The 23,852-nt window shown below is 53.2% G+C and overlaps 1 protein-coding gene across 1 annotated transcript; it reads right to left on the bottom strand.

Moving 5' to 3' along the window:
• Positions 1 to 216: 216 nt before the first annotated feature.
• CYS1 (cystin 1) lies at positions 217 to 23,181 on the bottom strand. Its single transcript, XM_050753970.1, has 3 exons — positions 22,676 to 23,181; positions 8,572 to 8,624; positions 217 to 1,621 (listed from the first exon to the last, which is right to left on the bottom strand). Exons 1-3 carry the CDS (start codon positions 22,991 to 22,993, stop codon positions 1,516 to 1,518), a joined length of 477 nt encoding a protein of 158 aa, XP_050609927.1. The 5' UTR covers positions 22,994 to 23,181; the 3' UTR covers positions 217 to 1,515.
• Between the last annotated feature and the right edge of the window lie 671 nt (positions 23,182 to 23,852).

Below are 23,852 nucleotides of genomic sequence, written 5' to 3'. Positions count from 1 at the left end.
TTGCGGGGCCGCTCCAAGCTCCGACTTCGAAACTTGGAGTTTCCCAGCTGCGAACAGCTGGTCAAAGGCACTCTCAAAAGTTCAAGGAAATGCCCGTTTGCGAATGGCCGCAGCAGGCCTGTGGGTCTGTGGACAGCGCCAAGGAGCTGGCGTTGATTCCTGAGATGCTCCTGCTCTGCCGTGTTCTAAGGACGTGGGAGCGGAGCTCTTCTCAGGGGGAAAAAGAAAACGGTGGCGGGGGCCTCCGTGTTGGCGGGTCAAGCCAGATAACCAGGCTTGTACTGGTTTCAGCGGAAGCCGCGCTGTTTCCTCCTTCCCCCTCTGTCCTGATGCCCTCCAGGCTGCTGGGGAGGAGCCTGCCGCCTGCCTCCTGCCTCCCTAGACCGCTGTTCTCCCCGCAGTTCTCCCCCGGAGCTGTCCCCCAGCAGGCCGCACCTGGGCCCAGACTCCAGACCTGCCCGCCCACACAGGAGTCCCCTCTCGCCGGAGCTCCGCCCCCTGTTCCCAGGGCGTCCCGGGCAGGTCAGTTTTCCCATCTGTCAACCAGGAACATTCCAAGGCTCTTCCTGCCTTACTGCTGTGGTTTCCCACCTTCCACCTAGGCGGGAAGAGAATTTAAAAGCCCCGTAGGCACTGGCCAGGCTGCCTGTGAGAGGGAGAACTGGAAAGCCAGTGTCAGGCAGACCCTCTCCCCGTGGGACCTGGGCGCTGGCTGCCCACAGGGAAGGCGGTGCTGTGCCTAGGGTGGGGGAACAGTAGTGGTAGCCTGGGCTTGTGCAGTTCCAGATTGTCAGAGCTGGGAAGGGCCTCCAAGAGCTGCCAGAGCTGATTTTCCAGAGAGGGAAACTGAGGCCCAGAGAGGCAGTGACGCGCTCTACCTCCCACTGCAAGGCAGATCAAAGCTGGGATTCTCGTTCCTCAAAGTGCAGTTGGGGCTTCGGAGCTTGGGCCTCGGCTGGGAGCTGGTTAGACGTAGGGAACCTCAGGCCCTGCATGTCAACAGCACCCCCAGCCTGCTCATTAGGGAGTTAAAGTTGAGAAGCTCTAAATTGACCCGGCCACCCCTGGAGAGATGGGCCTGAGACTGAGGGAGCAGCGCGGGTGTACCTTCCACAGCGGAACCTTCCGGAAGTGCTGTGGCGCGGATGCCAGGAGGGGCTCGCTTGTGTCACCCAAGCCTGGTGAGCCCTCCCCACTGTGGAGAGCGGGCAGCCAAGATGCGCACGCATTTCAGGCTCCAGGAGAACCGGGCAGGCTCCCCGTGTTGGGGAGGAGGCGCCGGTGGCCCGGGCCCACGCACCTGTGGGTCTGCACAGCTAATCGCCCCCACCAGCAACCATGACCACCAGTGGCTGGCCCAGGTCAGCACGGTCGGAAAGTGGATTTGCAAGGTCAGCTTTGAATATCCGGGAGTGGCTGCGTTTTGGAGGTGGTTCAGCTCCTGCTAGAGCTCTGGGCGAGGAGGGGGTGCCCCAGCCAGCAGGTGCCTCCGAGGCCTGGCGGGGCATGCTGTCCTCAGCGGCAGTACTCCCGCTCGATGCTCGCCATCAGCCCCTCTTCCGCGTGGTCGTAGGAGATGGCTGCCGGCCTCTCGGGCTTCTTGCCACTACTGCCTGGAGCTCTGTGGGCCAGAAATGGGATAGGGCTGTCAGGAGGCAGGATGGTGCCTTCACACTCATCTCCCCTGGCCACCACAATGGCTCCTGGTGGGCCCATCCTGAAACACCAACCAAAAGCCTTTGCCCTGGGACACCCTGTGGCTCTCTCGCCCAGCACACAGCCACCAGCAGGCCTCTGCTGCGATCGCTTCATCTCCCACAACACTGAGCCCTTGCGCTGAGTGGAAGCCAGCACCTGCCCTGTTTGAGGGAGGGCAGGCTCTGGGCTGGGAAGACCCGAGCTTGAATCCCAACTCTGCGGCTCACCCATGCGGCAACCTCAGGCAAGGCCAGTGCATCTCTGAGCCTCCGAGTTTGTTCTCAAGCACACAACTTTATTCATGAGTCGTTCTGAGGCATAAGATAATGCATGGGCAACATATGACATAGAATCCAGCACACCACAGCCTTAATGGGAATCACGGCCAGGCACAGTGGCTCATGCCTGTAATCCTAGCACTTTGGGAGGCTGAGGTGGGCAGATCACTTGAGGTCAGGAGATGGAGACCAGTCTGGCCAACATGGTAAAATCTCGTCTCTACTAAAAATACAAAAATTAGCCAGATGGGGTGGTAGGTGCCTATAATCCCAGCTACTCGGGAGGCTGAGGCAGAATGGCTTGAACCTAGGATGTGGAGGTTGCAGTGAGCCGAGAATGAGCCACTGCACTCCAGCCTGGGAGACAAAGTAAGACTCTGTCTCAAAAAAATAAATAAAAAATAAAAGGGAATTACTGTCATGTTGGTTGCTTGCGGACATCGGTCTGTGCCCGTACCTTCTGGGGTCTCACAGGAGCTGCTCGTTTTATGGATCCACACGTTCAGGATCCTGCCACTCCCTCAACCCACCTGGCAGCCTAGCTGAGAGGGACTGAGACTAGAGCTCCTGCTCCTGCTGCCTGGGCTCCAGAAAGTGGCTCCACCAGCCTGGACCCTGCCAGCTCGTCCCGCTCTCCCAGACCTTGTGGACTGTGTGGACACCTGGGTGGTGCTAACTGTCCCCGGACTGCCACGGTTGTGTTGAAATGTGCGGACCTTTGCAGGAGGGAGTCCTGGAGCCCAGGGCAGGGCGTGAAGCCTCGGTCAGGCTGGAGATGCTGCCTCGGAAGGAGGTGTGCAGGTCTGCAGTTGACAGGGTCCAGGAAAGGCAGGCCAGCTGCCCACGGCCAGGTGTGGGACGCTGCCCTCCCGGTGGCCAGCCAGCGACTCTGGGCAAGGGGAACACCGCCAACTGCTCTGCCACTTGCCAGACATTGGGGCGAGCCGCCCCCCATTTCCCGACCTGGTTCCCCATCTGCGAGCTTGGGGGGCTGGGCCAGAGGGACTCAAAAGTCCCTCTGTGGTTGCACTCCCACTGATGCTCAGAGCACAGCCTCCGGGTCCCCGTCTGGCTCTCTCGGAACTCAGGGCAAGAGCTGGGCCCTTGGCACAGCCACTTGACTTCATTCCCCAGGAAGGATCGGAATCTAGCAGTGGGCCTCCAGGCGTTCAGGGGACACACTCCTCCCATGCCCCGGAGATGTCATGCCCCTATTGCCCAGCTGGCTCCAGGGACTGTACTTATTATCACCGCCCGCAGCCGGTGTGCAGAAACAGCTGTGTGGTCCTTGTTGACGCCTGCAGGGCTCCTGGCACACTGCCTGTCCTCGAAGGCACTGAAGGCAATACGTGTTCCTTGCAGCCCTGAGACACAGTGGAAATACAGATTATCTGGAGGCAGGCAGATCTCACCTGGCTCAGCCACGCAGTTGCTGTGTGGCTGTGGGCAAGGCGTGTACCAGGCCTCATGCCCCTGTGGATAAAACCTAGCAGCTACTCCACGAGGCTGGCCTGAAGGTTGGATCAGGCACTGCCAGCGGTATGTCTACCACAGAGCTGGGCACTAAGGAAACACTCAACAGAAGTCACTGCGATGCTGTTAGTTTCACAGTAGCTCATGCCTAGCCCAATGCAGTAGCTCATGCCTATAATCCCCAGCACTTTGGGAGGCCGAGGCAGGTGGATTGGTTTGAGCTCAGGAGTTTGAGACCAGCCTAGCCAACATGGTGAAACCCTGTCTCTACAAAGAGTATGAAAATTAGTCGGACATGGTGGCACATGCCTGTAGTCCCAGCTACTCAGGAGCCTGAGGCTGGAGAATCACTTGAGCCTGGGAAGTGGAGTTTGCAATGAGCTGAAATTGCACCACTGCACTCCAACCTGGGCAATAGAGCAAGACCCTATCTCAAAAAAGAAAAAACAAACAAACCAAAAAAAAAAAAAACAGAGTAAGGGCCCAGCAAAGCACCCAGTACAGAGAAGCCCGGCCACTGCCCTTCCTGTTCCCCACCATCCTCCTGGGCTCAACTCCCCTGAGGATTGTTGGGAAGAAGAGGAATGGGCAAGGGACGCCCAGACACCCTCAAGGGCAACAGGGTCTCCTGGTCAGCAGGAACCCCAAGCAGCATTTCTGGGCCTAGGGACCCCCACAGGAATAAAAGCCCCTCTGGGCTCACCAGGCAGCCCCCCACTTGCCTGTGGATGTGAAGCTGAGCCCTGAGGGAGGTGGCCGCCCAGGGTCACACAGCCATTCTCTTCACTCATCCTGTCTCACTCAGCACCTGACATGCCCTGTAGCTGGGATCTTGGGGAGAAAGAGCAGGGACTGGCACGTGGGAAGCTGACGGGCGGCCCCGGGGCTGGGGTGGGCAGGACGGCAGACAGTCCAGGGCCTGTGAGAAGTCAGGCTCCACTGGGCTCCACAGCCACCCCTGCCCTGTCTGCCTGGCAACGCTCCACCAACACCATGGGGCAGCGGGTGGGGCTTGGAGAGTCAGGTGGGGCCGTAAGCTCTTTCTCCCCCTACCTGGGTGGGGCACACAGATCAAAGGGAAAAATGGATCCTAAAGGGATTCTTGGGAAGTCTCCCTCCCCACTCTTGAGGGAGTCAAGAAATGAATCTTTGTTTAAATTCTCATTCACTGTCAGGTTTTCCATCAGCAGGATTCCTAAAGTCATGCTTTTGTTTGTTTGTTTGTTTGTTTTTAGACAGGATCTTGCTTTGTCACCCAGGCTGAAGTACACAGCTCACAATAGCCTCCACTTCTCAGGCTCAAGCCATCCTCCTACCTCAGTCTCCTGAGCAGCTGGGACCCCAGGCATGTGCCACTACACCTGGCTAATTTTTGTATTTTTTGTGGAGATGAGGTCTCCCTATGTTACCCAGGCTGAAAGTCACACATTTCTTAAAAAGAAAAAGAACTTTCCAAGGAGAATCACTCCAAGGAAAGACACCAATACGCTTCTCCAGAGAGAACAAATTCATTGTAATTGGGCCTCAGAAACCCACACGTTAAATGAGGCAAGAACATTTGTGTTATTCTATTGGGTCTAGAATTTTATTTTTATTTTTCTTTTTTTTTTTTGAGACGGAGTTTTGCTCTGTCACCCAGGCTGGAGCACAGTGGCGCACTCTGCGATCTCAGCTCACTACAACCTCCCCATCACGGGTTCAAGGGATTCCCGTCTCAGCCTCCGAAGTACCTGGGAATACAGGTATGTGCCACCACTCCCGACTAATTTTTATATATTTTTTTAGTAGAGATGGGGTTTCACCTTGTTGGTCAGGCTGCTCTCAAACTCCTGACCTTAGGTGATCCACCTACCTCGGCCTCCCAAAGTGCTGGGATTACAGGTGTGAGCCACTGCACCTGGCTGGGTCTAGAATTTTCTAGCATCTGCTGCCTCCGCAACGTGGGGACAGCCTGCCTTGGATCTCAGTTTACTCACTAGGAAAATGGGGAGGAGTAATCTCTCTCACCTCAGACACCAATGTGTCTGGCCCAAGGCCTGGCTTACACTGGGCACTCAACAAGCATTTGCAGAATGAACAATAGGTGAATTTCAGCAGCAGCTGCAGACAGAAGTTTCTAGAACCCCTGTGTTCCCCTCCATGGGCCCCTGGGCTTCCACTACCTTGTCCTTACAGACTTCAGGTCAGGATGGCCCAGCCAAAAGCTCAGGGAAGCAGCGACTTCCTCCGGCACAGCTGCTCCCCTCTCCTGCTTCAGCAGGGCCCTCCCTGGGGAGGACCTGGCATTGTCAGGATGGTCAGCAGTGGGGTCAAGGCCCACAGGCCCCAGGCTGACATTAAACAATCCTGTCAACAAGGGTCTATGAAATGCTACTATGTGCCTGGCGCACATGTGGGACCAGAGGCAAATCTGATTCCTTCTGTGATGAGGCCTGAAGAGAGGGGACAGGGCAGGGCCATATCACGTGGACCTACTACAGGAGAGGCCACTTGTAGGAGGGCTGGGAAGTTGCACCATGCGGGAGAAGGGACACTAGTTTGAGCAGGAAGGGGGTAGAGTATGAGGGAGATGTTTAAACTGTGCTTTGAAGGGTTTCTTCTTTGGTATTTTATTATGAAAAATTTTAAACATACTGAAAAGTTAAAATTTGTAGATTCAACAATTAAGTTCAACTTGGTATATTTACTTTATCACATACTTATTTACTTCTTCATCTGATTTTCTGATGCATCCCAGAGTCAGCGGCAGACATTAGCAACTCCACCCTGAAACACTGTTGGAAGGACCCTGCCTGGGAGGGCGAGGGTGACACTGGAGGGAGGAGACTGAAGGGCAGGACACTGTCACAGCCACAGGGCGAGGCACTGGTGCCCGAGAGCTGCACGCCGGCAGGGCTGAGACTGGCCTACAGGGTCTGCGGCTGCCACAGGAGCCAGGTGCTGTGCTGTGGGCAGCGAGAAGCACAGTGGGTACAGGGCAGATGCTGCCAGCCCTGACCCTGGGGCAGGCCTGCTGGGACCCGGGGTTTCCTTTCTGGTGGGAGCACGGCACTGGAGGGGCTGAGAGAGCCCTGGGCACTTCCACACCCAGGGCAGCACCCAGGGAGACTCCCATTAAAGTATACTGAATGAAAAGACTGGGTGCGGGGGCTCACGCCCATAATCCCAGCACTTTGGGAGGCCAAGGCGGGCGGATCACTTGAGGCCAGGAGTTCGAGACCAGCCTGGCCAACTTGGTGAAACCCCGTCTCTACAAAAAATACAAAAATTAGCTGGGCAGGGTGGCTCGTGCCTGTAATCCCAGCTACTTGGGAGGCTGAGGCAGGAGAATCGCTTGAACCCAGATGGCGGAGACTGCAGTGAGCCGAGATCGTACCATTGCACTCCAGCCTGGACGACAAGAGCAAAACTCTATCCCAAAACAATTTAAAAAAATAAAAATATATAAATAAAGTATACTGAATGAGTGAAGTACCACTGGTGAGTGGCAGTAACGGAAATTTGAGGGGAGTCCTGGAATGTGCATGTGTAAAAGTCAGAGGAAATAATAGTTAATTAGTTCATGGTAGGATTTAATCCTAAATTCCTTGGGCTGATGGAAACTCTAAAGTCCCTGCTGACAGGGCAGAGGCAGAGCTGCGCGGGCATCCTTACTACCTCCCGCTCTGCAGTGGCTTCTAACATTGCCCAGAGCTGGCCACAGCCTTCTACTGGGAACAATGGCCAGCCTTTTCCGCTCGGCATTCAAAACCCTCCCAACACCTTAATCCTCCCTCCCCCATTCCCTCCTCCCTCCCCCATTCCCTCCTACCTCCCCCGCCTGTACACACAGTGTCCCAGGAGGCTCCTTCCTTCCTCTCTCCTCAGCCAACTCCTGTACGTCCTTCAAGCCATCTTATTTTTATATTTTTATTTTTATTTATCTATCTATTTTTTTCTGAGACAGATTCTCCCTCTGTCACCCAGGCTGGAGCGAAGTGGCATGATCTTGTCTCACTGCAACCTCCAATTCCTGGGTTCAAGTGATTCTCCTGCCTTAGCCCCCGGAGTAGCTGGGATTACAGGTGCACATCACCATGCCCGGCCTTTTTTTTTTTTTTTTTTTTTTTTTTTTTTTGTATTTTTTTACTAGAGACAGGGTTTCAGCATGTTGGCCAGGCTGCTCTTGAATTCCTGACCTCAAGTGATCCGCCCGCCTAGGCCTCCTAAAGTGCTGGGATTATAGGCGTGAGCCACTGGGCCAAGCCCCTTCAAGCTGTGTTAAAACACCAGTTCTGACGTCCCCTGGAGCTTGCTGCCTGCATTTCCCAAGACCACGCCCCTCCTGGGTAGGGCCTCAGTCCCAGCCCCTGCACTGCAGCCCTCAGAACCCCTCAGCACCGCTGTGGGGCTCAGGGTGGGACCTCCCAGTGTCTGGTAAATAAGAGAGTCCAGCAGGGTTCCTGTCCCAAAATAATTTGTAATGAAGGACAATGGTTAACATTTCCAACCTTTTTCACTCCCACACTCTTACTTGACAATCACCCACTCCCAGTGACCCGTTACCACATTAGTTGGAGGTGAGCAAGCCAAGGGGGTGACTGGCCTGGGGTGGAAAGTCATCCCTGGAGCAGACAGACAAGGCCTGGGCGCTGGGGCTGGGGGATTTTAAAGGAAGAAATGAGACCAGGCTCCTCGCTTGCTACCTTCAAGGGTGTTCAGCATGGTTCCCTGGTAACATGCCGGGGAGCTGCAGGTGGGCCCACTGCTGGCCCTGGGCTGCGAGTTCCTTAAAGGCTGTGTCTTGTTCCTAGATCCGGCCATAGCGCACAGTATGGCACCTGAATAATTTCGAATGAGTTAAGGTGCAAATAGGAAATGGGTTGGGCATGCCCTGGTCTGATCCAGGTCATGGCCTTTTTTAGGAGGAAGAGCAAAGCTGTGGTGAGATTGTGAGCCTTCTGCAGTCTCCTTGGCAGGACCTTCCCTTGAGGTCTAGGGCTTTGTATTTAGAGGAAGCTGCCTCTGGAAACCTCGTGAGGACCTGGAGGAAAGTGTGGGGGACAGGAGGGCTCTGAGGCTGGCTGGAGTCAACGAAAAGAACCCATGGCTTCTGGGAGAGATGTGTCTCCCCAGTACTTACTCAGAGACACTGCCGCTCCCCGGGTGGCCCTCTGTGCTCTGCTCTGCGGACACCTTGAGAAAGATGGAACGAAGAGACATTCAAAGATTGTCAACAGTGCAGCTTGCCTAAGGCTTTGGTTTTGTGTGGACAGACAATGGCCACGACTTTCAACCCAGGATCCATAAGCCTCAGAGCTGGAAAGGCTCTCGAGCTGTCCAATTCCATTCACTCATTGCACAGGCAAGAAAACGGAGGCTGTAAGAGGAAAGTGTCTCGGAAAGCTCACGCACAGAGCAAGTGGCAGAGCCAGGGCCAGACTCGCTGCCTCCCAGACGGCCACCCACCTCCAGGGGTCATGTGACCCACTGCCACCTAGCAAGGACACACCCTGTGTGTCACCTCCAGGGGTCATGTGACCCACTGCCACCTAGCACGAGGACACGCCATGTGTCACCTCCAGGAACCACACGACCCCGACCCCACTCTAAACATTGCCTAGAACTCTCTCCCTGCCCCCTGCAGCACTTTCTCTTCATAAGGCAAGGATGTGTCTACACAGCATGTGGCTGCCGTGGATTCTATGGTCCAGCAGTCCACGTGCCAACCTGTGCAGTGCCAGAATCACCCTGTCTCATTCCTGGCATCAGGCAAGTCTTGCTGTCTGCTAAAGCATGTCTTCCCAGCTTCTTTCTTTTTCCAAGAGAGTCTCAGTGATTCTTGGCTGTTGGCACTTCCATGTACAGGTGCTCCTCGGTTTACCATGGGGTTACGGCCCAAAGAAAACGTTGCAAAGTGGAAAAACCCTATGTTGAATCATCAAAATCAGGGACCATCTGTACATGTATTATAATCAGCCTGTCATATTTGGGGGAAAAAAACCTTGGGGATTTTTTAGGGTTGTATTAAACTATAGATCATTTCAGGGGGACTTACAGCTTTACAATAATGAGTCTTCAAATTTATAAATAGGGAATATCTATCCATTTAGCACTCCTTTAGTGTCTTCTAAGAAGTTATCATTTTCCCTATAGAGATACCATGGATATCTCTTTTTATTTTATTTATTTATTTTTGAAACAGAGTTTTGCTCTTGTTGCCCAGGCAGGAGTGCAATGGCGTGATCTCAGCTCACTGCAACCTCTGCCTCCTGGATTCAAGTGATTCTCCTGCCTCAGCCTCCCAAGTAGCTGGGATTACAGGTGCCTGACACCACGTCCAGCTAATTTTTGTATTTTTAGTAGAGATGGGGTTTTCCCATGTTGGCCAGGCTGGTCTCGAACTCCTCACCTCTCAGGTGACCCGCCCGCCTCGGCCTCCCAAAGTGCTGGGATTAGAGGCGTGAGCCACCGTGCCCAGCCAGTAATGTTATCTTTTTAAAATAAAATCTTCTGCCTGCTTGATGCTTCGGAAATGACTGAGATATATACATTTTTTTAAATTTTTTCTTTTCTTTTTTTTTTTTTTGAGACAGGGTCTTGCTCTGTTGCCCAGACTGGAGTGCAGTGGCCTGATCATAGTTCACTGCAGCCTCCACCTCCCAGGCTCGAGCAACCCTCCCATTTCAGCCTCTCGTGTAGCTGGGACTACAGGCTTGTGCCACCATGAACAGCTAACTTTTCATTTTTTGTAGAGATGGGGTCTCACTGTGTTGCCCTGGCTGGTCTTAAACTCCTGAACTCAAACGATCCTCCCATCTCAGCCTCCCAAAGTGCTGGGATTACAGGCATGAGCCACTGGGCCTGGCCAGTGATATGTGAATTTATCTTGCGCTTAGCAGTCTGACTGAACTCTCTTATTAGTTCTAGTAATTTATGGATTCCTTTGAATTTTCTTACTTCCCATTCACATGATCTGGAAATAATGACCATTTGATTTTTCCCTTTCTGGTCCTTCTGCATTTTTTCCCTAACCTCTCTGCACTGGCTGGGACCTCCACCCCCAGTAGCACAGTGAAAAGAAGTGATGATGACAGTCACCTCCATCTTAATCCTTTATTGAAAGAAAAAGTTTCCATCACATCATGACCGAATATGATTATTTGCTGTAGTTTCTTCTCCAGCTATCTTTTATCAGGTCCTGTTTCTCTACGTTGTGTTTTGGGTCATTTCTATCTCCCTCTCTCCATCTCACTGATCCTCTCTTCATCTCTGTCTAACCTGTTAAACCCATACCATTGATATCTTTCATTTTGCTTATTATATTTTCCATTTCCAGATGTCCTATTTGGTTCTTTTTCAGATCTTCTAGGTCACTTTTTATAGTCCTTGTCCTTTGCAGGTATTTTCTTTAAACATAATAAACGCAGTTGATTATAATTTGTGTCTGGTGATCTTAGTAACTGAGCTCTTCATTGGTATATTTTTGTTTATTGTTTCTTCTAAGTCTTCACTTGGTTCTTTGGGGAGTTGGTTATTTTTTGTCATTTGCAGCTTGTCATCCTTGAAAAATTCCCTATGGGTATTCTTTGAGGCCTAAGAGGCCTTCCTCCAGAGAGGGGATGCATTTGCTTTTGCCAGGCACATAGCAGGCATCCCTAGTCTGAAACCACTTTAAATTAAATCTATACTTTGAAGTATTTTGGACCATCCAGGTGATGAGAATTTAGGTTGCAAACATAAGAGGTGCCTGGGTTGAGCTTACAACTTCTTAGAGCTTGCAAGATCTTTCTGTTCAAAGGAAAAAACTTTTGGATAAATAGGTATACACGACTACAAAGAAACCCACTCCAGCTGTATGTGCTAGTCAACCAGTTTTTGGTTCATAAATATAAATGGTTGTAAAAGGACTTACAGACATTTAGAGGGGGAGGGCGCATGAAAGAATAATCAAGATGAACCAGTTAGACGCAGTGGGTGACACCTGTAATCCCAGCACTTTGGGAGGCCGAGGCAGGTCGATCACCTGAGGTCAGGAGTTCCAGACCAGCCTGGCCAACATGGTGAAACCCTGTCTCTACTAAAAACACAAAAATTAATAGGGCGTGGTGGCGGGCACCTCTTATCCCAGCTACTGGGGAGGCTGAGACAGGAGAATTGCTTGAACCCAGGAAGAAGAGGTTGCAGTGAGCTGAGACTGCACCACCGCACTCCAGTGTGGGTGACAGAGCGAGACTCTGTCTCAAAAAAAAATTTGTTTTTAATTTTTAAAAATTAAATAAATAAAAGTCTCCAGGAAGGGATGAGCAGGCGGAGACGGGCCACCTACAAGAAACCAAGAGTCAGGTGGCCTCACCTGCTCATCAGTGACGCTGGAAGCCACTGTTATAATGGCTGCAAAGGTATAAGGGAAAGCTGTTTTGAACTCGGAATTTTAATTCCAAATAAACTATTAATCAGGTATTAAGAAAATGAAGATGGCCAGGCGCGCTGGCTCATGCCTGTAATCCCAGCACTTTGGGAGGCCGAGATGGGTGGATCATGAGGTCAGGTGATCGAGACCATCCTGGCTAACACAGTGAAACCCCGTCTCTACTAAAAATACAAAAAATTAGCCGGGCGTGGTGGTGGGTGCCTGTAGTCCCAGCTACTTGGGAGGCTGAGGCAGAATGACATGAACCCAGGAGGCAGAGCTTGCAGTGACGTGAGATTGCGCCACTGCACTCCAGCCTGGGTGACAGAGTGAGACTCCATCTCAAAAAAAACAAAAAAAACAAAAAGAAAATGAAGATATTTTCAGATATACAAAGACTTAGAGTTTATCTTCTATTACCCTTTCTGGAGAAAAAAAAAATTATTTTTATTTTGTTGTTGTTGTTTTTGTTTGAGACGGAGTCTTGCTCTGTCACAAAGCTGGAATGCAGTGGCGCGATCCTGACTGACTACAACCTCAGCCTCCCGAGTTCAAGCAATTCTCCTGCCTCAGCCACCCAAGTAGCTGGGACTACAGGTGCTTGCCACCACGCCCAGCCAGTATTTGTATTTTTAGTAGAGACGGGGTTTCACAATGTTGGCCAGGATGGTCTCGATCTCTTGAACTTGTGATCCACCCACCTCGGCCTCCCAAAGTGCTGGGATTACAGGCATGAGCCACTGCGCCTGGCCGAAAAAACTATTAAAAAAATTTTTTTTTTTTTAAATCATAGAAGATACAGGTTTCATGAGCCTAATGGAATTAACCTAGGAATGCAAGGCAGTGGAAACTTCCGGATAATGTGTAATAAGACCAGAAAGCAACCTGTCAAAGTCCAAAGTTTCCATGACATAAATTGAGTGATCAGAGTAGCTGCCCCAAATATCTGAAAAGCTCATGTGTAAATGGGCCACACTTCTGCTTGTCCCAGGGGCTCAGTGTGTCTGCACTACAGGGAGGTGGGTTGTGTTCAACACAGAGGGCTAAGTTGGAGCTGCCTGTGAGGGAGAGGCTGCCCCAGGAGGCGGTGAGATGCCTGTCACTGAAGCCAGACAGAGGCTGGGTGATCCAACAGCTCATGTCCCCTGTTAGAATTCAAAATCGGCCAGGCGCGGTGGCTCACGCCTGTAATCCCAGCACTTTGGGAGGCCGAGGTGGGCAGATCACAAGGTCGGGAGATCGAGACCATCCTGGCCAACACGGTGAAACCCCCTCTCTACTAAAAACACACACACACAAAATTAGCCAGGTGCGGTGGCGGGTGCCTGTAGTCCCAGCTACTCGGGAGGCTGAGGCAGGGGAATGGCGTGAACCCGGGAGGCGGCGGAGCTTGCAGTGAGCCAAGATCGCGCCACTGTACTCCAGCCTGGGCGACAGAGCGAGACTCCGTCTCAAAAAAAAAAAAAAAAAAAAAGAATTCAAAATCAAGGCCAAACACACACCCTGAAGTCACACACTTCTATATCCTGGGTCACTGTGAATGCTCAGCAGGTGAGGAGGGGGAGTGCAAGGGTGAGAAGAGATCGCAACAGCAGCGTCTTCACGCTCCCCTCTCCTCACCTTCCAGGCCTTGCTGTACTTGGTTCAACGCCAAGGAGCTCCCCAGGGTGCCCTCCTCTCCCAGCCCAGCCCAGTACCCTCTGACAGGTGTGGCTTTGCCCTGACCTCTATCGTGCACTCCCCATGCTGTTGTGTAAATGGGTTGAGATGGAGAACCTCTTTAATTTTTTACTTGTTTTGAGATGGAGTCTTGCTGTCATCCAGGCTGGAGTGCAGTGGCGTGATCTCAGCTCACTGCAACTTCTGCCTCCAGGTTTCAAGCGATTTTCCTGCCTCAGCCTCCAGAGTAGCTGGGATTACAGGTGTGTGCCACCAAGCCTGGTTAATTTTCCTATTTTTAGTAGAGGTCGGGTTTCGCCATGTTGGCCAGGCTGGTCTTGAACTCCTGACCTCAGGCCATCCACCCGCCTTAAAGAACCTTTTTTTGTTTGTTTTGTTTTGAGATGGAGTCTCACTCTGTCACCCAGGCTGAAGTGCAGTGGCATGATCTTGGCTCACTGTAACCTCTGCCTCCTGGGGTCAAGCGATTCTCCTGCCTCAGTCTCCTGAGTAGCTGGGATTACAGGTGCCTGCCACCACACCCAGCTATTTTTTTGTATTTTTAGTAGAGACGGGGTTTCACCACGTTGGTCAGGCTAGTCTCGAACTCCTGACCTCAGGCCATCCACCCGCCTTAGCCTCCCAAAGTGCTGGGATTACAGGCGTGAGCCACCGCGCCTGGCTCTGAGAACCTCTTAAAGCTAAGGCAGGACACCCAGCCAAGCCCAGGGCCTGTCAGGGTGGACACTGAGCTGCCTGCTGCTGCCCTTCTGAAATGGTGGCGGGACCCTTGCAGCACGGGGCTTGGAATGCCTGGCGTAGGGACCTGACTTTGCACTGCTCGCTACTAACAAGAAGACACTGCAGCCTTAAGGATGGCATGCCATCCAATGCATGAACAGCCCCCCAGCGTGGGTGCAGGAGGAAGCAATTTCCCTGATGGCTCAGGCTTGCTGTTTCTGTCGTTTTCACCTGTGTTTTTCTCTGTGCCTGAGATTTTATTGTGTGGCCGTTTATCTGGCCAATTTGTTTAAGCCTTTAACTTGACTTTCTCAGATGGAAAAAGCATCAGACTCCCAGAACACACAAGCTTGCTGAAGCAGCGAGGGGGAGCTGGTATGAAAAGCGAAGACACAGCAGCCCCAGTTGGTGGCTCCAGCCTCCTGCAGACACGGGCTCCTCCATGGGGTTGCCTCCACCTGCAGGTCACTGAGACACCTGGACATGGGGAGCCGGCGGCACCTGGACTGGGGCCCTGGGAACTGGGCTGAGCTCAGGTCGAGTGTGCAAGTGCACGTGTTTGTATGTGTATGTTTGTGTACGTGCGAGGGGTGTCATCCCTCGAGATTCTAGGGGGGCTTTGGAAAGACCAACCACAGCTAAACAAGAAGCAGAAAACGTATGAGAAAGAACCGAATAAGATCATCTCTTAAAGTCTTTGACTCTTAAAACCAAAGTTTTTGTGAAAATTAAAGTTTCAAAGGTTTTTTTTTTTTTTTTTTTTTTTTTTTTTTTTTGAGATGGAGTTTCGCTCTTGTCGCCCAGGCTAGAGTGCAATGGCACAATCTTGGCTCACTGCAACTTCTACCTCCTGGGTTCAAGTGATTCTCTTGCCTCAGCCTCCTGAGTAGCTGGGATTACAGGCATCTGCGCCACCACACCTTACTAATTTTGTAGTTTTAGTAGCGATGGGGCTTCACCATGTCGGCCAGGCTGGTCTCGAGCTCTTGACCTCAGGTGATCCGCCTGCCTCGGCCTCCTAAAGTGCTGGGATTACAGGTGTGAGCCACCATGCCCGGCCCAAAGGTTACTTTTTAGAAAATCCACTGCATATTTACCAAAAATAAAATATGCAGTGGATTCCTTCTCCTGAAAGAGTTCTTCCATTGACTCTTAATTTTTAGCAGCTTTCTATGTACGTATGCACACATACCAGTTGTATGTGTAATTGACAGAACAATTCCATTCCTTTTATTTCATCATATGGATACACTTCCCCCTTCTTCTTTAAGAATTATCCTTCTTTGAAGCCCAGGTTTGGTTTGTTTGGCTTTTCTATGTTTTCTTAAGGAAACTTGAACATGTACAGTAGAGAAGCTCCTACAACGGCTCTCCTGGACCTGACCCAGCTTTCACAATTTTGCTAGTCGCATTCTGTTGCTCACCAACAGAGGGCACTGTACTCCCCACACAGAGGCCAAGGTCCCAGTGCCCTCCCGAAGCTCCACTGCAGGGCTTTGCAGGCAACAGAAGCTGAGCGGTGCAGGTGGGGTCTGCGTCGGGGAGCGGTGTAGGCAGGCTCTGAGTGGGAGAGTGGTGTGGGTGGACTCTGCGCTGGGGGGATGGTGCAGGTGGGGTCTGTGCAGGGGAGCAGTGCAGATGTGTGGGAGCAGTGCAGGTGGGCTCTGCATGGGGCAGGGGGCCGTACAGGCTAGCTGTGTGTGGGAGTGGTACAGGTGGGCTCTGAGGGGGAGCGGTACAGGTGGGCTCTGCGTGGGAGGGTGGTACAGGTGGGCTCTGCGTGGGGGACCAGTGCAGATGTGTGGGAGCGGTGCAGGTGGGCTCTGCGATGAGACCTGTCTTGCATGGCTAACATGACAAGGACACGACAAGGGGCTCTGGGAAACCCCCCTGGCTGTGGGCTGCCAGTCCAGGGCCTGCCTCCACTGGGAAGGCCTTGCCTTGAAGGAGGTGTTTCCAAAGCCACAGGGAAAAAGGCAAGGGAGACCCAAAGAGGCTGTCACTGGACTCAGGGTCTGAGAGACTTGTCCGTGCTAGCAAGGTGTGGATTGCGGTTGGTCTGACCTGCACACAGGCATCCTCCCACTCCTTGCTGGGCCCCAAAGTCCTCCGATGTAAATAAGAAGGTGGGACAGAACCATCCATGAGGTCCCTTAAGCTCAAGTCATCTGAGATTTCAGCAATATCAAGAAATGACAGCGGTCTGGCCATTTACCATTAAGAAACAGAGCTTGATGGGAGTCGGAATGGGTGGCCTTGGGCAGGGGGCTGCTTTCCCTGCGGGGTAATGGGCTCACGGCATTTAGGGGCAGAAGGGCCTCTGTTGTGCACAAACCCCTGCTCTGACCCTCCTCCCCGGAGTCTAGTTAGGGTCTGCCCTAGTCCTATGGGACTCAAAGCTCCAAGGCTAAGAGCTCTTGGTCAGCATCTCTCAAAGAGTGCATGAGCCAGCATCGTCCTGTCCACGGCATTTCTACACCCTGCTGTGCCCAGTACTCAGCAGCAGCCACCACGGTGTCTCAGCAGGGCAGGAAACGTGAGGCTGTACCCCTGACCGTGATGCAGCCAGGCTTCTAATCACCTACAGCAGCCAGCAGCCAGCAGCCAGGGACCACGAAGGGAGAGAGCCTCTGAAGCTGGCCGCTCCTCCCCGCCATCGAGGCACTGGGCTTCTAACATTTTCAAATCCTATTCTTTCTATAGAACTCCAGAAACAACAATTCTTCCTTCAGTTTTTGATGTTCTCCATGTTCCGGGCTTGGCATCCTTCCCCAGCCATCCACACGCTCTCCCTCAGCAGCTGTACTCTGGTATGGCATCAGCCACTATCCAAATGCTGATGTCCACAAAATGACAGCTCCAGCTCCAACCACTTTTTGCGGTTGACAGGAATTTTGGACAGCCTACGGAAATGATCCACCTAGGACTCAAAACTCAACTTGTACAAAACTAGGCCCATCTCGTTAATGGCGTTCTGATCTCAACCACACAAGCAGGGAATCTTGGAGTCTTTCTAGAAACTCGCTTTCCCTTGCTTGTCACACTCAGTGGCTCACCTCACCTCCACCTCTTACCTGAATTCCTCCCTTACCTGGGCTCCTGCCCCCATGCAGTCCCCCCCCCTCCATGCAGTCTCCCCCAGTACAACCTCCCCCGCGACTGTGTATCCTTTTATTACACAGGCTGGGAAGACACACAAGAAACTGAGAAGCTGCTTGTCTCTGGAGTGGGGAGCTGGGGAAAGAGCTGGGAAACAAGGAGGAAGGGAAACTTTCTTTGCAGTGCATCTTTTCAATGTCCCGTCGTGTGCCTGTGTATTACCTCGTCTAATTTTTAAAATAAACATTTAAAACTAATGAAACACAGAAAACTTCACCTAGCTCCCCACTGCCTACAGGACAGTTCAACCTCTTAGCCTGGAATCCTGTGAAAATGGGATCCAAACCTGTCTCGTTGGTTTCTGCTCTCCAACATCGCCTAGCTGAATGGCACAGAAACTTCAGGCTGTTCAAAAGCGCTTCTGGGCTGGGTGCGGTCACTCATGCCTGTAATCCCAGCACTTTGGGAGGCTGAGGCGGGTGGATCACTTGAGGTCAGGAGTTCGAGACCAGCCTGGCCAACATGGCAAAACCCCGTCTTTACTAAAAATACAAAAATTACCCAGGTATGGTGGCACATGCCTGTAATCCCAGCTACTCAGGAGGCTGAGACAGGAGAATTGCTTGAACCCAGGAGGAGGAGGTTGCAGTGAGCTGAGACTGCGCCACCGCACTCCAGCCTAGGCAAGACGGAGTGAGACTCCATCTCAAAAAAAAAAAAAAAAAAATCGCTTCTGGACCTCTGGGGTTTTCTACACATTGTTTCCTCTTTATGGAAAGCTCCACCCTTTGTCAACTGCTGGAACACATTAGTGATCCTTCAGAACCAACTCAGACACCAGATCCACTGGAAGACTTCCGCCTCGGGTGGGATTCCCACGCCTCTGCGTGTGCAGACGCACCGGAACATGCCTCTGCAACATGCTTTCACGGAAACTTGCAAACACTCATTTACGCACCCCTTCCCAACACGGGTATGAGCTTTTTGGGGGTCTGCACCACCCTTTCTTCTTGTCCCCTGGATCGATGGAAATATTACTTATTGCCACTTAAATTTGTATTCTTTGCTACAGACTTGAACGCAGGCAGACAGTCACCGTCTTCAGGACAGTGACTTTTCTCGCTGCAAGTCTATTAAGTTGCCCATCAACTTGGCGTCCTTCTGTGGAGCTGCTGTCCCACCAGGCACTCATTGCAACTGCTCTCTTTACCCTGTGAGTTCCATAGCAGCTGCATGCCAGGATTACTGGAAAGTCCTGGCTAGGGTAACAGGCAAGAAAGAATTATCTGGATGCTCCATGGCTACAGCAAATGGAACCTTCCCAAAAATGGTGGATGACAGAGTCCTTCAGCCTAAGAAGAGGACACTATTTGTTTCTTGCAAAACAGAAAAAGTCTCAGATAACGTACTTCCCTTGATCTTGAGTGACCCAGGTTTATAGGCAGAGGGAGGAAAACAGTCTGAATTACTACCTGCTAGTAAAAATACTGAATCCCACGGAAGGCCGGGGCGCGGTGGCTCAAGCCTGTAATCCCAGCACTTTGGGAGGCCGAGACGGGCGCTTGATCACAGAGGTCAGGAGATCGAGACCATCCTGGCTAACACAGTGAAACCCCGTCTCTACTAAAAAAATACAAAAAACTAGCCGGGTTCGAGGTGGCGGGCGCCTGTAGTCCCAGCTCTTATCCAGCCCATTCTGGGACTAAGATTTTCTGGAGGCCATGAGGCAGGCCAGAATGGCGTAAACCCCTGGGAGGCGGAGCTTGCAGTGAGCTGAGATCCGGCCACTGCACTCCAGCCCGGCTACAGAGCAAGACTCCGTCTCTAAAAAAAAAAAAAAAAAAAAAAAAAAAACAAATACTGAATCCCAGCACTTTGGAAGGCCAAGGCAGGCGGACCACCTGAGGTCAGGAGTTCAAGAACAGCCTGACCAATATAGTGAAACTTCGTCTCTACTAAAAATACAAGAAAATTAGCCAGGCGTGGTGGCGTGCTCCTGTAGTCCCAGCTACTCAGGATGCTGAGACAGGAGAATTGCTTGAACTCGGGAGGCAGAGGTTGCCGTGAGCCAAGATTATGCCACTGCACTCCAGCCTGGACGACAGAGCAAGACTCCATCTCAAAAACAACAAAAAAAATTAAATTAAAATTAAAATACTGAATCTATGTCTACTTGATCAAACCAAAATTTCTTCTCCAAGGGTTCCTTCAAATTTGAGGAAGGCATCTAATGCTCAAAACCTCCTCTTATCCAGCCCATTCTGGGACTAAGATTTTCTGGTGAATTCCATGTCCAGCAGTGCCATCCCTACTGCCATCCACTACCGCTGTGCTGTAAAAAGAGCCTTCCTGGCCGGGCGCGGTGGCTCAAGCCTGTAATCCCAGCACTTTGGGAGGCCGAGACGGGCGGATCACGAGGTCAGGAGATCGAGACCATCCTGGGTAACACGGTGAAACCCCGTCTCTACTAAAAATACAAAAACTTAGCCGGGCGAGGTGGCAGGCGCCTGTAGTCCCAGCTACTCGGGAGGCTGAGGCAGGAGAATGGTGTAAACCCGGGAGGCGGAGCTTGCAGTGAGCTGAGATCCGGCCACTGCACTCCAGCCTGGGTGACAGAGCGAGACTCCGTCTCAAAAAAAAAAAAAAAAAAAAAAAAAAAAAAAAAAAAAAAAAGAATAACTGTCACTCAAATTTGATGTTTTCTTATGAAGAATATGGCTCTCCTCCAAAATGCTAGATAGTTATGAAGCCATAAAAGGTTTCCTTTCCTCCTTTCTCCCTAAAGAAACGAAAAGTAGTTATTGGCTGGGTGCAGTGGCTAACACCTGTAATCCCAGCACTTTGGGAGGCCGGGGAGGGGGGGGGGGGGTGGGGTCAGGAGTTCAAGACCAGCCTGGGCAACATGAATCAAAAATACAAAAATTTGGCCGGGCGCGGTGGCTCAGCCTGTCAGCAGTTTGGGAGGCAAGACACAAGCAGGAGATCGAGACCACGGTGGCAACGGTTGTGGGCGCCTGTATGGGAGGCTGAAAGAATGGTGTGAACCCCGTTGCAGTGAGCTGAGATTGCGCTCCAGCCTGGGCGAAAAATAAAAAAAAAAAAAAAAAAAAAATACAAAAATTAGCTGGGTGTAGTGGCGCACATCTGTAGTATGTAGGCATTATCTGAAAATAATGAATTGGACCCAAGGGCTCCCTTACAGCTCGAATAATCTGTGATTCTAGGATTCATTCATTCAATCAAGAAACATTTATGGTGCAGAAAATACATACAGTCGGCTGGGTGAGGTGGCTCACGCCTGGAATCCCAGCACTTTCGGAGACCAAGGTGGATGGGTCACCTGAGGTCAGGAGTTCAAAACCAACCTGGCCAACATGGCAAAACCCCGTTTCTACTAAAAATACAAAAATTGGGCTTGGTGGTGGGCACCTGTAATCCCAGACACTCAGGAGGCTGAGGCACGAGAATCGCTTGAACCTGGGAGTCACAGGTTGCAGAGAGCTGGGATCACACCACTGGACTCTAGCCTGGGCAACAGAGTAAAACTCCTTTCCAAAAAAAAAAAAAAAAAAAGATACACACAGTTCACACCCAGAAGGGCAACTGCAGCTGGCTGACCTCCTCAATACTTCCTGAAACCGTCTCCTCTGCAAGTTTCTCACCGCCACTGCCTCGGTTCAGGACTTGGCCACCTGGACCATTGCAGACTTCCCTACCTACACACACAGGTGGTCATGTTATCCCTAGTCTGACTCTGTTCAGTTCATCCTCCCCACAGTTGTTGGTGTGACCTTCCTAAAACACAAACTGTCACAATCCTTACCTTTCAGATACCCAGAGCTTTCATAGTAATCTAAACTCGCTAACGTGGAATACCCTTGGCATGGCGCACTGCAGCCTGGCATATTCTCTTAAGACCTCTCTGACCTATGCCCGGGTACCAGCTGGCCCAGCCACCAGTGATATTAGGCATGAGGCTCTCTCTGCACAGAACTTGCTGCCTGAATTACATCCACAGACCCTTCCAGTTTCAGGACAACTTCCAAATTCATCCCTTCGGGAATGCCTCCCTGCCTCCCTTGGGATTAGCCTCTTTCTCCTGTGGCCTCTCGATACATATCTCTCATCGCCCTGCTTTCTACTTTCCCCCATTGAGCTGCAGACTTTAGGGCAAGGGCTACGCCGTGTGGCCTCATCCCTAGTGCCCATAGTGGGATCGGTGCTCAAAGGATAGCTGAAAAGTGACTTAAAGAACGAGCAGTCACCATGATGAATATCAGCAAATCAGAGCGCACAACATCCACTCTTTATTTGCCTCTCATTTTCACCTCTGAGTTTCCAAAGCACTTGAAAATGAACACTAAAAGTAACTGCCTCCTTGCTGTGTGTGAATTCCCCCCAAATTTCTCAGCTACTTGGCCAGTCAGTGTTATATAACAGCAGGCTGATGTGGTATTAAAGGAATCTTGTTATATAATTCAGCCCTACTCACTGCAGCTCGCTTTTCCTTTTTAAAGACCTAAGGGAGGGTAGCAGGGAACCAGGGCCGGAGGGAGAGAGCTCTGTGCACTGTCGCCTGGGGCTGTCCCTCTCCCCCACCCTCCCTGGGGCCTTTTCAGGATTCCACAGTGTGTTGGCCACCCAGGAAGGCATCTCCCTCGGCCCCCAGCGGCTGCTAAGCAAAGCCTCCGGGACCCCAGGGAAGAGGACGCGGCCCTTGGCATCCTCCCCGAGCCCGGGAGCGGATGTTAAAGATCTTGTTCATTCAGCTCTGCTGGAGCGAAGACGGTTGCCAAACCAGAGTGCTCGTTTTATTGTTTTTTTAAGAACAGCAGGACTGTTACTACGAGTATTCAGGGAGAGAGAATAGGAAGCGCAAAAGAGATTCTGCAGCATCTTAAAAACAGCAGTAACACGAGAATTGCCTTCCCAGCAAGGGGAGGATCCAGACCGGTGGGCGCGGCAGGGCGCTTCTGAGCCACCGTCTGGCGGCTGTGCCACCACCCCTGGCGCCCCTTTCCAGGGCGGCCCGGGAAGGCCAGGCGGGGGCGCAGGCCCGAGGGGAGCCGGGAGCCCGGCGCGCTGCGCCTAGGGGTGTCCTTCCCCGGCCGCTCCCAGCGTGATCGCTCCGAGGCCTGGACACAGACCCGGAGACGGGGCAGAGAGGGAGGAAACCCGGGGGCCTTGGGACGGGGAGGCCGGGGCGGCTGGGGACACGCAGGTCGGAGGTTGGAAGGGGGCGCAGCGCGACCGGCGCCCAGGGCTGGGGCGGGGACGCGCGGTCGGCGAGTGGGGTCCCTGCCGTCCCCCGAGGCCCTGCGGCTCCCACACTCACCGCGCTCCCCGCGACCGCTGTGGGTCGGGGCCGGGCTGGGCGGCGCGGGGCAGGCTCCGGGGGGCCCCAGGCCGCCGACTCGGCCAGCAGCTGGTCCAGAAGGCGCAGCGTCTCGTCCCTGCCGTCGGGGGGCGCCACGGGGCTGGGGTCGCGGCCGGACGCCGCCTCCGCCGCTGCCCCCGGGGCCTCGGCCGCGGCCACCGGCATCCGCCTCCGGGTCCCGCCCTCCAGGGCAGCCGCTCCCGGCCCCGCGGGGAGGCTCTCGGGGCTGCGCCGCCGCCTCAAGGTTCGGCCGCTCCGGCTGCTGCCGCTGCCCATGGCGCGCCCGCCGCCTCCGGGACCGCCGAGCAGGCCCCGGTGAGGGGGCGCGGCCGGGGGCGGGGACGCTGGGGGGTGCGGCCGGGGCGGGCTGCAGGGGTAGGCGCGGGGCGAGGCCCGGGAAGCGGCCGCGGCCAGGGGCTAGGGCGCCGAGGCGGGGGTACGAACCCGAGCCTGGGGAGGGGCGGGCGAGGCAGGGGCTGCACGGGTGCCCCGAGGGGGCCCACACCGGCCCTAGGCGAGGGGCACCGGGTGCGGGCGCGGCCTCCCCTCCCGGGTCTCCCCCTGCAACCCCTCAACTCCCACCCACGGGCCCCCTCGCTCCCCGCCCTCGGGTCAGCCCTGTACCGGCCGCGTGGAATTGCTGAACACGCGGGGGCCCCGGCTGGGTTTGTTCATTTATGGAAACGCTCCCCAGACGACGCTCCGGGGGCCCGTGGGAGGCTGCGGGAGCGTGGGGGACTTCCCAGCGCCTGAGCCCCCTAGCGATGCGCGGGGCGGGCGGGCAGGGGAAGACCCCCAGGGCTGCGTGCGCTGCCTTCGCGGGATCCGGCAGTCAGTGCGCCCCGACATTTCAGTGTCCGCCAGACCTAAGACGCCCCGGCAGGGAAGGGGCGATCCTCTGGGCACCGACTGTCCCCTCCAGCCTTCTCCTTCCCTCTGTTGCCCTAGTGGAGACTGGATGTGTGAAGGTTGAGCCTCATCAAAACCCCCAAATAGTCATTACTTTTGGGAAAGAAAAACTTTAAAAATGAGGGAGAAAGGCAGAGCACCCCCCCACCCTCGCCCCCCGCCCCAGGAAAGAAGCAAAAGGAAATACCTGATGGAGGTCAGAAGTCCAACTTTTGGTCTTGGATTT

The sequence above is a fragment of the Macaca thibetana genome, chromosome 13 (assembly GCF_024542745.1).
Source record: "Macaca thibetana thibetana isolate TM-01 chromosome 13, ASM2454274v1, whole genome shotgun sequence".
Lineage (NCBI taxonomy): Eukaryota > Metazoa > Chordata > Mammalia > Primates > Cercopithecidae > Macaca > Macaca thibetana.
Note: the sequence above shows the minus strand (reverse complement) of the source record. Positions and strands in the feature narration are given on the sequence as shown.

Excerpts from the sequence above, each read along its gene's own strand:
- CYS1 (XM_050753970.1), bottom strand. The coding sequence starts at position 22,993 with ATGGGCAGCGGCAGCAGCCGGAGCGGCCGAACCTTGAGGCGGCGGCGC. Across the intron at positions 8,625-22,675 it reads CAGCGGTCGCGGGGAGCGCG|GTGTCCGCAGAGCAGAGCAC; the intron begins GTGAGTGTGGGA and ends ATCTTTCTCAAG. Across the intron at positions 1,622-8,571 it reads GGGAGCGGCAGTGTCTCTGA|AGCTCCAGGCAGTAGTGGCA; the intron begins GTAAGTACTGGG and ends TCTGGCCCACAG.